At 41.1% G+C, this 13,256-nt stretch overlaps 1 protein-coding gene across 1 annotated transcript; it reads left to right on the top strand.

Moving 5' to 3' along the window:
* On the top strand, positions 1-9,717 carry LOC128816245 (solute carrier family 2, facilitated glucose transporter member 11-like). Its single transcript, XM_053993706.1, has 12 exons — positions 1-24; positions 629-727; positions 1,595-1,755; positions 2,343-2,467; positions 3,876-4,005; positions 4,146-4,294; positions 4,910-5,097; positions 6,153-6,263; positions 6,338-6,439; positions 7,504-7,579; positions 8,671-8,798; positions 9,511-9,717. The coding sequence occupies exons 1-12, from the start codon at positions 1-3 to the stop codon at positions 9,715-9,717; spliced, it is 1,500 nt and encodes a 499-aa protein (XP_053849681.1).
* The last annotated feature ends 3,539 nt before the right edge of the window (positions 9,718-13,256 follow it).

The raw sequence follows: 13,256 nt of genomic DNA, 5'->3' as shown, positions 1-13,256 counted from the left end.
ATGACTGGTTTCCTATCAAACCTGGTAAGTACTTGGTGGGGCATTTACATCTGGGACATTTCTGTGTGCTACTGGGGCTTTAAAGAAAAGAAAATTGGTGTCTTGGTAAGAACAAGGCTCCTATTTACTACAAGCATCTTGGAAGTGGTTCTGCCCACTATTTTGAGGTATTACAGCACTTCATATGCTCTGCCATCCACCTTTACCATATTTTTATCAATATATTAATGTGTCTTATATGTTTTCCTGGGCTGAAAAATACTTGCTTATCTAGAAACATAATTTGCTTTGCTTACCTGGTAAAAAAAAAAAAAAAAGAAAGTGATTTTTAAAATACATCTAATGATTTAGTGCAAGACATGGCAGCAGAGGTTTTGAGAGGCAGGGAACAGGACTGGATGCTAGAAGCCATGGTGCCTTGACAAGGATGTTTGTGGAAGCTGCACTTCCTTGAGCTGGATGTAGGGAAATCACAGGAGGATTGTACATCTCACACCAGGGCAAGCAGAGGGAACATTGCTACCTCAAAATCCCCTGAACAAATGAGATATTTCTGGAGAATGGAAGACATTGTGAGAACAGCCTCATGTGGGTACAACCTTAAGATGATTTTGTTCTACTTCTGCAGGTTCAATACCAGGGGCTCTTTCAAATGATCGCTGTCCTGGGGATTGGTGGCACATTCCAAATCGGCTTTCAAATTTCTACCATCACCTACATGTCTCAGGTAGGCAAAGATGCACCTGGCACACTGGTTAATGAGAGCACTGGGTCTCCACTGCTGCCTGAGGCTGCTCCTCTGGCACTCAGAAAGGGTTTAATCATAGTATTCTCCTCTCATTTCCCATTTGCTACGCTATGCTATGAAGAGCAGAGCACGTCAAAGTGTTGCAAACAGAAGAAAAGAGAGATCTGCAAGTTGTTAATAGAACTGTTCCTCAGAAGACACAAACTAATTGGGATGGCATCTGTCTCCCCTAAAATCTTATAGCACATGTGCCTTCTTCAGTGGTTTCAGTTGATATTTTTATGGTTATCCATCCTCACAGAAAAATAGAACACGTGAGCCATGCTCTAGGAAAAGTCTGCTTCTCTCCACTGACCACATTAAGGGCACTGAAGTCTAGAGGGAAGACATCATTATTTTGTAGACATCACTTTAGTGGAAAAACATTATTTTCTGGCTTCAGAGCACTAAGTTCTGAGTGAAAAAGTATTTAGGAATTGCACTGAACAAACTCTGTGTAATGTGGTGTTCTTGGCAGGTATGTGAGAGAATACCCGTAACTCATTTGCAGAACTTTGTAGTACTATTTACACTATTCTTTAGTACACTTGTACACTATTCTTTAGTATTCTTCAGTCCATGCTTCACTTCCTCAGATTTCAAGGATAAAAAAGCCAAAGATTGAACTTTTACTGGCAGAATGAGCATAGCACACCCTATTATACTATGTCTGTCAGCTAATACACACTTTTAAAGCCTATGTGAAATAATAACTTCAGCTGAAGCAACAAAATTATTTCGTAAATATAATGAAATAGGTGCACTGCTGTCACAGGTATTGTTAATGACTTTTTTTCTCTGTCTCAGCACGTTAAGGCTTTCATTAATGAAACTTGGCTGGAGCGCTATGGCTATCCCATCCAACAGGATAACCTCCTGTTCCTGTGGTCTATCACTGTGTCCATCTTCGGAGTAGGAGGTCTCTTGGGTTCTTCAGGAAGCAGATACCTCACTATCAAATTTGGCAAGTATGTATGTTTAAAGACAATTTGTCAATTGAATCTTAGCTTAAGGAAATGATAGTTGAGGTTTTAAATGAGACAGACTTTTAGACTTAGTGATGGCTGTAGCACAGCCAACTTAGCTGTGGTGTCAGCTGGTTTTCCTGCTTCCTGCCCATGTCCTGTGGCATGGACTGTGCTGCCAGCCTGTCACAGCAGCCACAGCTCCTCAGGCTGGGTTAATCTCAGCAGTGGGGAAAGGCAGCACCTGGCTGAAGTCAGAATGGGCTCTGGAAAGTGCTACTCAAAACACAGAAGCATTGAGATCCTTGTTGGTGCTGCAATAATGTGTTTCACAGTGGATGTTCAAGTGCAGAAAAGCTTTCAGAGTTTTCTCTGTTACACACCCCAGAAGTGCTCCCAAACTCCCAGGTGCAGCCACGTGCCAAGGCACACCATGAGCCCAAAGTACCCAGTGCTTATTTTGTCCTGGACCATATATGTGTAATTTCAAAAAACTATCAAGACAACTTCATCCAAGACTTCCTGCATGGCATTAAGTGCCATTTCCCTTCTGCGCCACAAAAAATCTTTTCATTTTCTTGCACTTACAGAAAGAAATGTCTCTTGTGCAACAACGTGCTGATGATAGTGGCAGCATCTATCATGGGCTGCAGTAAAATATCCCAGTCCTTTGAGATGATTCTAATTGGACGCTTCATGTGTGGAGTAAGTGCAGGTGAGTGACTTCTCCCACAGGTCAGCTGAATCTCACAAAATTTTACATTTTTTTTCAAAGTAAATAATAAGCTTCCACTAAGAAAACAAAATGTTGAAGTCAGTGATCTTTTGTAAGAAGATTTTCTATAATACTCTGCAATAAAGAGTATAATTACTATCAATTTCACTGATACCAAATGAAATTCAGTTTAGCCAAGTGTATGAATATTCAGAGATGTTTTGACACCTCATGAAATAAGGGATTTTCTGAAGGAAAAATATGTATAATATTTTCTTAAATTTAGCTAGCAGTACTGAAAATAATACAGTTTAAAGCTAGTGTTTTCATAAGGAGGAGTATTCCAAGTAATAAGTCCTTGGGGTTAGTACAGAGATCTGGGCTTAATAAAGCAAAATCACTCCTGGCAAGTAGACTACAGGCAGTCAAAACATCCTGTGCTGCTATCAGTATTTTTTTGCATTTTTCCCTACACAGAACTTGCCTTTCTATTGTTTGCATATTCACAGGGATGCCTCTTTTCACTTATTAAAGAGTTAACTTAGAAGTTATTGCCTATTTTTCAAATAACCAGATTTTGTACATTGCTTCTCTGACAAAGAGATGTTTTAAAGGGCTATAGTTGTAATTTGAGAGCAGCTTACCAACAGGGGCCTTGCTCTGTTCTAGAATCTATATCATGCACCATTCAAAAACCAGATTTTTGTTAAAGAGACTGCAATCAAAAGAGATTGCTTTGCTATCTCATACAGCCAAGAGAAGAACATGTTGCATTTGAAACAGATAAAAGGGGCTGTGACCACCATATCAGGAAAAAGCTTCTGTTCCCAGACTAGTGTTTAGTATGTCTGAGTTAATAAATGTAACTGGAAACATCAACTCTGCCTGAAACAATAAAAATTATTGCTGGATTGCAGAAAAGAAATACTCATGTCTCCACCTAAATCATATACAAATCGACATTGACTGTAGCAATGTAGCAAAAACTTTGTGATAATTTGCCATGAGTCTACCATACAGCTCTTCAAATGCCTTGTGTCAGAAAAGTTTGAGATTATGTGGGTTAACTACAAGCGTATTAAATACTGCTAAAAAGTGTTTAATTATTCAGCACTTGCATACCCTGTGTTCTTTAAAACATTCTAAGGCTCACAGGAGATCTTATGATGAGGCTACACCTACACTTTAAAGGGATAACTGTACATTTATAAGATCAGGAAACAGCACTCTGCAAAGAGGACCAATACTTTTGTAGAAAGAGTTAAAAAATCTAGTACTGACAGTGTCAGATGTGAGTCGAGGTATGTGCCAGAGACAGCTGTATTCTGTAATAATTATTTACATACAGTTTTATTTCCAATGGTTATGTCTTCTTTCTTCTCTCCCATAATTCCCTCTTCACATCGAGGTCTTTGTGTTCCTCTACATCACCAATATGTTGGAGAAATTTCCCCTAGGAAGCTCCGTGGATTTGCAAACTCTACTTCCTCTTTCTTTTGGACGTTGGGAAAAGCCGTAGGGCAAATTTCAGGACAAAGGTATAATGCAATTGATTACCCACACAATTAATTTCTGGATCCCTTCCACCTTTTGCTTCTCCTTCTGCTTTTCCATCCCTTCCTTTCTCTCCTCAAAGCCGATGCAATGAACTCTAACCCAGCTTTTCTCTCCCTGCCAGGGAGCTGCTGGGCAGCCAGTCGCTGTGGCCCATGCTGATGGCCTCCTGTGGACTCCCAGCACTGGTCCAGCTGGTCACACTTCCCTTCTTCCCAGAGTCCCCACCCTATCTCCTCATGCAGAAAGGAGACCAGGAAGGCTGTAAAAAAGGTAACTCAGGGCTTCAGGTTCCTGTTCCCCACTTCACTTAGAATCATTTTGTGATGCTTGCTTTCCCCATATGGAAAGAAATAAATAGGACAAAGTTTCTCCCTGCTCATTTCCCACATGGCTCTGGAATACCTACTAAGTCCATTATTGTTGTAGTCCCCACATAGAACACAAAACTACTTCCCTCTACAGCTCTGTATTACAAAACCTTTTGCATCTGTCTGACACCACCTGCACTGTCAGTCTGATAATTAATGCTAAATAATAAATGAAAAATAGCTGTTTGCACTGCAGGGCTCCACTGGGCACCCCTTAGCTCTGGTTATTGTCTGTGCATCCTGCTCACACCCTGAGAGAAGGAGGAAGGCAGAACAGTGGCCCCATGGGCAGGGAGGGAGCCCTCGTGCTCCCCGCTAGGCCCCTCTGTCACAGCAGGTCCCACTGAGCAGGAGGGGATCAGGGCTTGGAACACCCTGTAAGACATCTCTGCCTCTCAGCACAGCCCCAGCCCACGCACACAGGGCTGTCAGACGCTTGCATCACCTGCTCAGAAAACTTCTTAGGGAATAAACAGAGACGAATTAACATGGCAGGTCTCGCTCTCCTTCTTCACAGCCATAAGGCAGCTTTGGGGTGAAGGCCAACACCAAGCAGAGATTGATGACATCATGAAAGAGAAAGCAACAATGAAAAACACCAAGATCTTGAGTGTCCTGGAACTAGTGAAAGAACCAGCTTTCCGTTGGCAGCTGTACATGATAGTTACTCTGACCGCCACAATTCAGCTATGTGGCATCAATGCAGTTGAGTGTATTTCCCCCTTAAAGTTCCAAGATATCACAGCTCACAGGAGCTCTCTCCATTTTTTTCAGACTTCTCAGCCCAAACCTTGCTGTCTGCCAGCCCTTCTACAGGACAGCAGCAGGCACAAAGCTTGGCTGGGCTCTCTGTGTGACATCCCTCTTGGTCCTTGCTGGAGTTGCCTGCCGCTGTAGTTAGGCTCACTGAACAGCCACCTTTGGGAGCCATTGCAGAGCTCCAGAGCTCACTCTTAGGAATGAGCCCACTCTCTACTGGCAAAATCTGTAGTTTTATGTGATTGCTCACTGCAACTGCTGCTATTTGTCCCCTGGCTCTTAGCTCTGAGATGGCTCTGAGATGTTGGGATAGCAGTCTGCTCACTCTGCCCTTAGAGCTAACAACAAGCATGTTCCCTGTTCTGCAGCTTCTGCAGCTCTGCTCTTCCTCACAGCAGTGCCCTTCTGGGATCCTTCTGAAGTCACAGCTTTGCAGTTGCCTGCATGACCCTCCTACCTCTAACATCACGATGCAGCAGCATCTCTAAAGGAAACACACAACTGAATCTAACACAACTTAAACTGCAATATTTATCATCTTTATCACTTCAGTATATCTCCAAACACTAGCAGAGATACTTGAAAATATGTTTGGTTTGACCCCTCATGACTCCGTAACCCACGCTCTTCTTTCTCGGGAATATTCTACAATGATGTTTTTGGATGAGCTCTGAAAACAAGATATACCTGGCTGTTTCTGAAAGCACCTAAATCAGGAGTCTGCAAACCTAATTGCATTGTAGTAGTGGAGGTCCAATTATCCCAGCAATTTATCTTTTATCAAATAAATTAATGAATTAATTATAGAATGTTTTATAGTATTTTTGTCTGCTGATAAAGTGAATACTACCAAAGAGTACAGAATTCCAGCTCACTCCAAAGCTGAGCTGCATGCTCCCTGATTAGCAGCTCATATCTAGGGCAGTATCATGCAAGTTTGGATAAGAAATCAATTATTTTCTTCTCTTACTGTTTGATGTTTTTTGTTTTTTTTTTTCCAGATTTATTTTTATACTTTTGAAGTCCTCCAGGCAGCTGGCTTTGATGAAAAAATGGCCTCCTATATGACCCTCTCTATTGGACTCTCTGAACTCGTAGCTGCTGTAGTCTGTGTAAGTCACATTTCCAGGGAGTGGGGCACACTTTGCTCTGCAGCACTGACACTGATGTGATTTCTGTCCTTCAGAGCTCCATCATTGAGAGGCTGGGCAGGAAAGTGCTCCTAAGAGGAGGCTACTGGATCATGGGTTCACTGCTAGCTGCTATCACTGTGACTCTGTCCCTGCAGGTAAGGAAATTCTGCTCACAGCAGATTGCTCTGTCTATTCTATTTCTGATCTAAAGCTCACTGGCAGGACCACACTTCTGAGAAAGTGAGGCTTAAATCAAGCTTGTCTATATGCAGGATTAAACTCTCTCTTAGCCAGTAGTCTCTTGTACTCCTGCCCTCCTTTCAACATGATCCCATGACCTTAGCAAGGAACACATAAAACACTGGGAGACTGGTTCCTGACTTCATCAGGAACCAGTCTGACTGCAAACACCAAACACCAGCCAGCACAGACCACAAGGCAGTCCTAGGAAAATGGCCCCTTCTACTCATGCTGTTTTTAACATGTAACAACAAAACCCCAGACCTTTGGCATCAGTTAATTTGAAACTGAACTTTGCTGCAGATAACTGTGGGGAAGCACTCTCTGTTTGCAGACTGGAGAGCAGCTCACCTCTCAAACAGTGATACCTCTGTGTCATTGCTGTAGCTTTTCCAGAAGCAAATCACCTGTGGTACCAGGTACCAGGTACCAGTACTGTGTTACCAGTACTCATCCAGAGCTACTCTGTAGATACACTGCAAAACTGATCTAGAAGCAAGGTGGCAGCAGACTTCTGGTTTTGCTTCATTCATGAAAGCTCTCAAACATAGCAGAGAGAAATCTTTTTTCCCTAAAGCATTGAGTCTCATTTCTCTTTGATTAAAATCTAGAAAAATTGCTTTTCAGTACCAGTTTTTAAATCTATAATTTAACAAAAGTTAAGAAAAATGTGATTTGTCCTTCTCATGTCCCTAAGGATCAGAGGAAGTACTATGAGGTCAAAAGGAAAGGAGAGGGTGCAAAAGAACACTTCAGACTTCATTTAAGAGAAGCCTCGGTAGATTTGCACTGGCAGACCTGTCTGCTCACCTAACAAAGACCTCAGCTGCTCCATCCACAGAGTGGATCCACAGCTCTCTTTTCCCACACACTGGATATTTCTTTCTTGAGGTGACAGTGTTGGAAAAGCAGGAGCATTCCTCACCTAGGGCTGGTAACAGTTTTCAACCAGAAGTTTGTTATGGCTTTTTTTCCCCAGGACTGGTACTTCTGGATGCCGTACTGCAGCCTTGCTCTCATTATCCTGTTTACAGTTGTCTTTGCTGTTGGGCCAGGTAAGTTCTCAATCAAATGAAATAAAGGAATTGAGTCATGTGAGCTTATTAATAGGGTTAGGAAAATACTGCCTTATATTGCAGAAGATTTAGCATAAGTAAATACATTTAATGTAATCTTGCAGTCATTTAAACATTGTGGGTCCAATTACTCATTGGACATAAAATTCAATACCATCAGGTTTGAGTTTTGCTAAAAAGAGGAAAGGAGTACACTGGAAAAATACAGCAAAAGCAAAAATAGAGCAAAAGCAGATGGGTAAAAGGTTTTTTTTTTAAATGCTAGGAAATGCTAAGATGCTAAGATTTTTTTTTTTCAATGCTAGGGAAAAAAAGAGAAAAAGAAAAGCAAGAGTTCTTTTAAATTCAGTTTTGTATAATGTTACATCTTATCCCACATAGACAGCAGTGCAGAAGATCTACTTTGGAATAATTTTTTTCCTAGCATTTATTACCTGCTACTCATTAAATTTTATTTTATAAAGGCTAATATTTTTTTTAAATATTTGCCTTCCCATAAGGCAGGGTTGAATTATTTTCCTAACTCAAAACACTTGAAATCCTGTGACTTCAAAACATAACTGAAATGCCCAAGAAGTAAATCTGGGAAGATGACTCATTGGTAATCTAGCAGAATCACACTGAAAATTCATTTTATCAGTAGTAATTGTCATTCCATCCTGACACATCTTCTTTCATGAGAGGATAACAGACTTTCTCAAGTGTCAACTACTTAATTCTTGGATGTCCCCAAAAATGTATTTATCACTTTCATAAACTGATGTCTAGCAGTATATTAAATTAATTTGAGTATTTTACCACTTTCATAAACTGATGTCTAGCAGTATATTAAATTAATTTGAGTATTTTACCACTTTCATAAACTGATGTCTAGCAGTCTTTTAGGTCTATTAGGTGCCACAAACGTTTTCTTTTGTAACAAAGAGCAGCATGCTCAATGCCACTGCACAATTCATGGCAGTCCATTATAGTAACATCGATTAGCCGACTGTGTAACAGTAGCACTCACTCCAAATGTGGAAGCCAAGCACATCAAACAAGAAACAATTCTTGTTCTTCTTTCTTTCCAGGTGGTGCCACGGTTTCCACCAGGGTTGAAATTTTCAAGCTGTCCTGCAGACCCCCTGCCTTTGTGATCAGCGCCCTTCTGAACTGGCTGGGAGTGTTTGTGATCGGCACCACCTTCCCGTTCATCGTGGTGAGCGCCTCTGCTCAGCAGAGGTGGCAGTGCTGGGTCACCCGGAGTGCTCTGGCACCTGCTCTCCCACCCCCCCACTTTTGCAACCGAAGGGCCCTGATTTGCCCAAGATATTCATTCAGACTAAAATATTTGTCAAAGGTCAACATGGAAAGAGTTCCTTATCAAATTCAAAATACTTTGGGTGATGCCTTGGTGTGGCTACCTAGAACAGAGGCTAGACAGAGCTAAAAGAATAAAGCAGGCATTTATTAAAGGCCTTCAAAGGACACACCTTGGGCAGTGCAAAAGGCTCACAGAGGCTACACCCAAGATGGATGATGGTTACAAGTTTCTCGGATGGATTTAATTTTGGTCTATTTGCATATCAGAGGTTAATTGTCCAATTATAGCTTCAGGTAATGAAGTCACATTCCCCTGGTTTTCTCCACCCCAATTCCCTTTTATTTATATTTTTTGGGCCTGAGGCTGTGTTGATGACCTTGGTTCTCAGGCCTGGAGGAATTGTTCACTCTGCCCAAAATGTGAAGAGAGCTGACTAACACTCTGTACTGAGTTCAGAGTTGTACACTAATGCAGTGCAGGATCTGAAAAATGTAAAAGCTAAAACTTAAGGCATCACGGGACCCAAATACAAAAAACATGCCAAGAAAGTGACTAAAGCAAAGATGTGCTCATCTTTCTCCCTTTCTCACTTTGTTCTTCCCTGCAGGAAAGACTCAAGCACTTCTGCTTCCTCATCTTTATGGTGGTACTTTTCACTTCAGGGATGATTATCCACCTGTTCCTTCCAGAAACAAAAGGGAAATCAATCATGGAAATCACAGAAGAATTCAATAAGCTGAATTTTAAAAACAAGCATATTCCAGCAACTCCAAATCATGTCACAGAGGATTACACCTTCTGCACCAGGCTTTGACTGACCATAAGGGGGAATCAGGTTTTTGTAAAAAAGTAGGGGAAAAAAAAGACATTTGCCATTTTCTGACTAACAAGTTGCTCCAAATGGACTGTCAGCTTTCCTATCTGTCACTTACAAGGTTCCCATTTTGCCAAACCAGCTTCTTTCTCAAGCACTCCACTCTGGGCAGCTGTGAAAAGTGATAAGGGCTGATATTAACAGGATAGACTTGTGTGACTTATGAGCATTTTAGTTTAATGTGCTGATGTGTAAATCTCTTAACAGAACAACTAATACACACTGAAAGTACACATGTAGAATTTATAAACACTCTGCTGAGCACAGAGAAAGGAAAGACCTGTGATCCTCTCTCTCTATGATTTCTGAGTATGTTTTTACAGCGCTGAAATGGGAACAGTGAAGTTCTTGGCTTGCTATCTCTGGCTAGCGTTCAATCCATAACAGATTAAAGAAAAAATTTAGTGGAATAGGAGATAAATTCTTTGTTTCTCTAGATTCAACTGAATAACCAAACCTTGCCAGGTTCCCATGCACAGTACCATGTTGTCCTTGTATAGTGTCTGGTTTGACAGACTTCAACCATTTCAGATTGCCTTTCAGCAGCAATAGAGCTAAAAGGACTGATGGAGAGAGTCCAGTCACCATCAACCCCAAGCACCCACTGTCATTTTAGATACTCTGTGCCCTCCTGCCCATCACTGCTGTCATCTCAAGTCTGCAGCTCTTCCTCCAGGAGCAGAACTCCCACAGATATCTCAAGGGCTGTGAATCCCACAGCAACTGAACTGCTGTTTTCTTCCTGTGACTTTTGGCTACCTGGAACCTGTTTACTCCAGAAGAACTGCCTCAGACTGGAATGGATTGAATCAGAAACTTTTTTTTTAAATATCCAGGCCCATGGGACTTTTCTTTTCTTTAGAAGGTGTCTAACATTCTGCCTGTTTCCCTCTATTAATGAGAGGCTCACATGGTTGTAGAAGGAAAGAAATACTATGAGGAAGAACATGAACAAAGCTAAGGCTTGCTGTGAAGCACACTATACAATTTAAATCCAAACTCTAGACTTGCACAGTAAAATAAGTGGCTTTACCTCTGCTGTTGCTTTGACTGGCATATTTACTTCAACTCAGATAGGTTATTGAAATTAAGAATTCAATTGTTCATCTTAACTGCTGCTTATTTTTAATTGCAAATGGTAACCATAATAAAAATGGCAGATTGCCTTGTAATAAAACTTCTGGCCTCCACAAATATTTCTTTCCCCACATCATGATCTCCTCAGGGGCAGTTGACTAGAAGAAGTTGTTGGTTTGCATAACCTTCCATGACTGGGGTTTTTCATTATTCCTGTCTTTAGTACTGAGTGACACTTCAGACATCTCATTAAATATAACTACATAAATAGAACTGTGTATCTATGAAACACGAAGTGTCCTAAAGTCAGAAAACTCAATAACTTCGTGGTGTTCCATATACATGTAATATGATTAAAAACCACCAGTCATCTGGAGACAGCCAAGATACAGATAAGAAATCAATCAATATTTCTTATCAATATAGATAAGAAATACCAACTTTTTTCAAAACAGAGTTCTCTCTTCTCTACCAGTCATTCTGGAAACACAATTCCATTACAACAATCCCTGAAATCTGTGGAAAGAAGAGCAGAGTGGCACTGTGCAGCATTGCTGACAGACTCCCCAGTGAGTCACTTCTCTATCTCAGTTATTCATTAGGTGCCATTTAGGAAAGCCTTCCCCATAGGACCCTCCCCAGAAAGCCAGCCATGCCCTATGGAACATTGCTGTGACAATGAAGTGGAACAGCCATGTGAAGCACAGGTCAACTTTGGCCTGTGCTCAGTGGAGCAAGAGCTGTGTCATGGGGACAGTGTGGTCAAGGGATGAAACAGCAAAAGGGATGGCTCAAATATAGGTGGGAGGGCACAGGGACAAAGGGGACAGTAATTCAGGAGCACTACATGCACATTATCTTCCAGAGACATGACCTGATAGGTAAGATGTGTCTCAAATGCTAATTAAGGCAGATATAAAAGCTTTAAAAATGTATCTGTGAACTTCAGTCAGCTGGACACAAAAATTATGGATCTGTATTAAGGAAGGCTTAGCACAGCTTTGGATATGTGTGTCACACATGCATAGATAAATGACTAAATGACCTGATGCTGTGAGATTCACTGTCCTGAGCACAAACCTGACTAAAGGACATCTGTAAGATATTATGGAACTGCACATCTAACAAAGGGGGTCTCAAACCAGTCTAAGCAGTAACAGCACGCAAGAAGTACAGTCACTAATCACCATAAATGCAAAAGACATTACACAGGAAGAGAGTTATGAGAGGAAGATTCAACCTACCCAAAGTAGGAATTCTAAATTAAAGTCTGAGAGCAAAAAGTGTAAGTTCCAATATGTATAAATAACAAAGTAGAAGTGGGTGAAGTAAAACATTAGAAAATATGTGCAACATGCTGCATTTGAGAAGGAGTGCCCCATGCTGAAATCTACATGTTATTGCCTGTTTGTGTGTCCCCCCCAATATCATCTGAGCAAGGCAGATACCAGCAGCTAACATGGAATTTCGTCCCTTAGTCAGATACAGATCATATTGTTTCAACTTTGTATAACTTTACAGAAAAGGAAATTAATTCTTAGCATCAAAGGGACAGTCTCATTTGCACTCTAACAGCGTATCTGCTGGAGAACCTCAACTGAAAAAAAAAATCCCTCCATAACTCTCAGCACAAATCAACAGCAATGTCAAGGCCATGATGAGACCCCAGAGTGGCAGGAGAAATGGCTGGGTGGTGCCATACACTACATTTCAAACATTAGCTAGGGAATCCAGCAATATGCTTTGCATATGAAACATTTTCTAGTAAATATGACTGCTTGCATCAACTAAGCCCTGTATGACTTCTTCATCCTCTCCTTCAATTGAAGTGTAAATGGCAAGTGATAACTAAGCCATTTACCAACTGAATACATTCAAGACCCTCTTAATTGTGAAATAACTGAAGTTAAAGCCTGATAATTTTCTCTCAGAAGAAACAGACATCAATCCAGCTGTGGAGGTTACAAAACAGCTTCAAAACAACCTTCTTTTTCATGGCAGACACAGAAATAAGTACACTGAGTAGTGAAAATGCCAGACAAAACTGTGCATGGTGAATGCTTCTCTCTACTAGCAAAGAAAAATCATCTACTGAATACTTGGCTGGTCAAGCCTGGTGTACCACTGTAGAATTGTTTCGTTTGCACCCCATTTCAAAATCATGGAGTAGTTCAGTTCCTTCCAGTAATGATTAAGTCATGATGTGCTCCAGTTGCTGTCACATGGAGAGAGGACAGTTCTTTCCTATTACATGTCAAAGTCCTGGAGTTCACTACCCAAGCCCCATGTAAGATTCCCAACACAGAACTCTAAGTTTCTCACTTATTCTGAGAACTGAGCAGGTTATGATGGTGGGAATCCTGTTTAAGATGGTTTTCTCAGTCCCCTGTCCCCCTAGCAGA

The sequence above is a fragment of the Vidua macroura genome, chromosome 18, assembly GCF_024509145.1.
Source record: "Vidua macroura isolate BioBank_ID:100142 chromosome 18, ASM2450914v1, whole genome shotgun sequence".
NCBI classification, from domain to species: domain Eukaryota; kingdom Metazoa; phylum Chordata; class Aves; order Passeriformes; family Viduidae; genus Vidua; species Vidua macroura.
The sequence above is the reverse complement of the archived record's forward strand: the minus strand, read 5'-3'. Positions and strand labels throughout refer to the sequence as shown.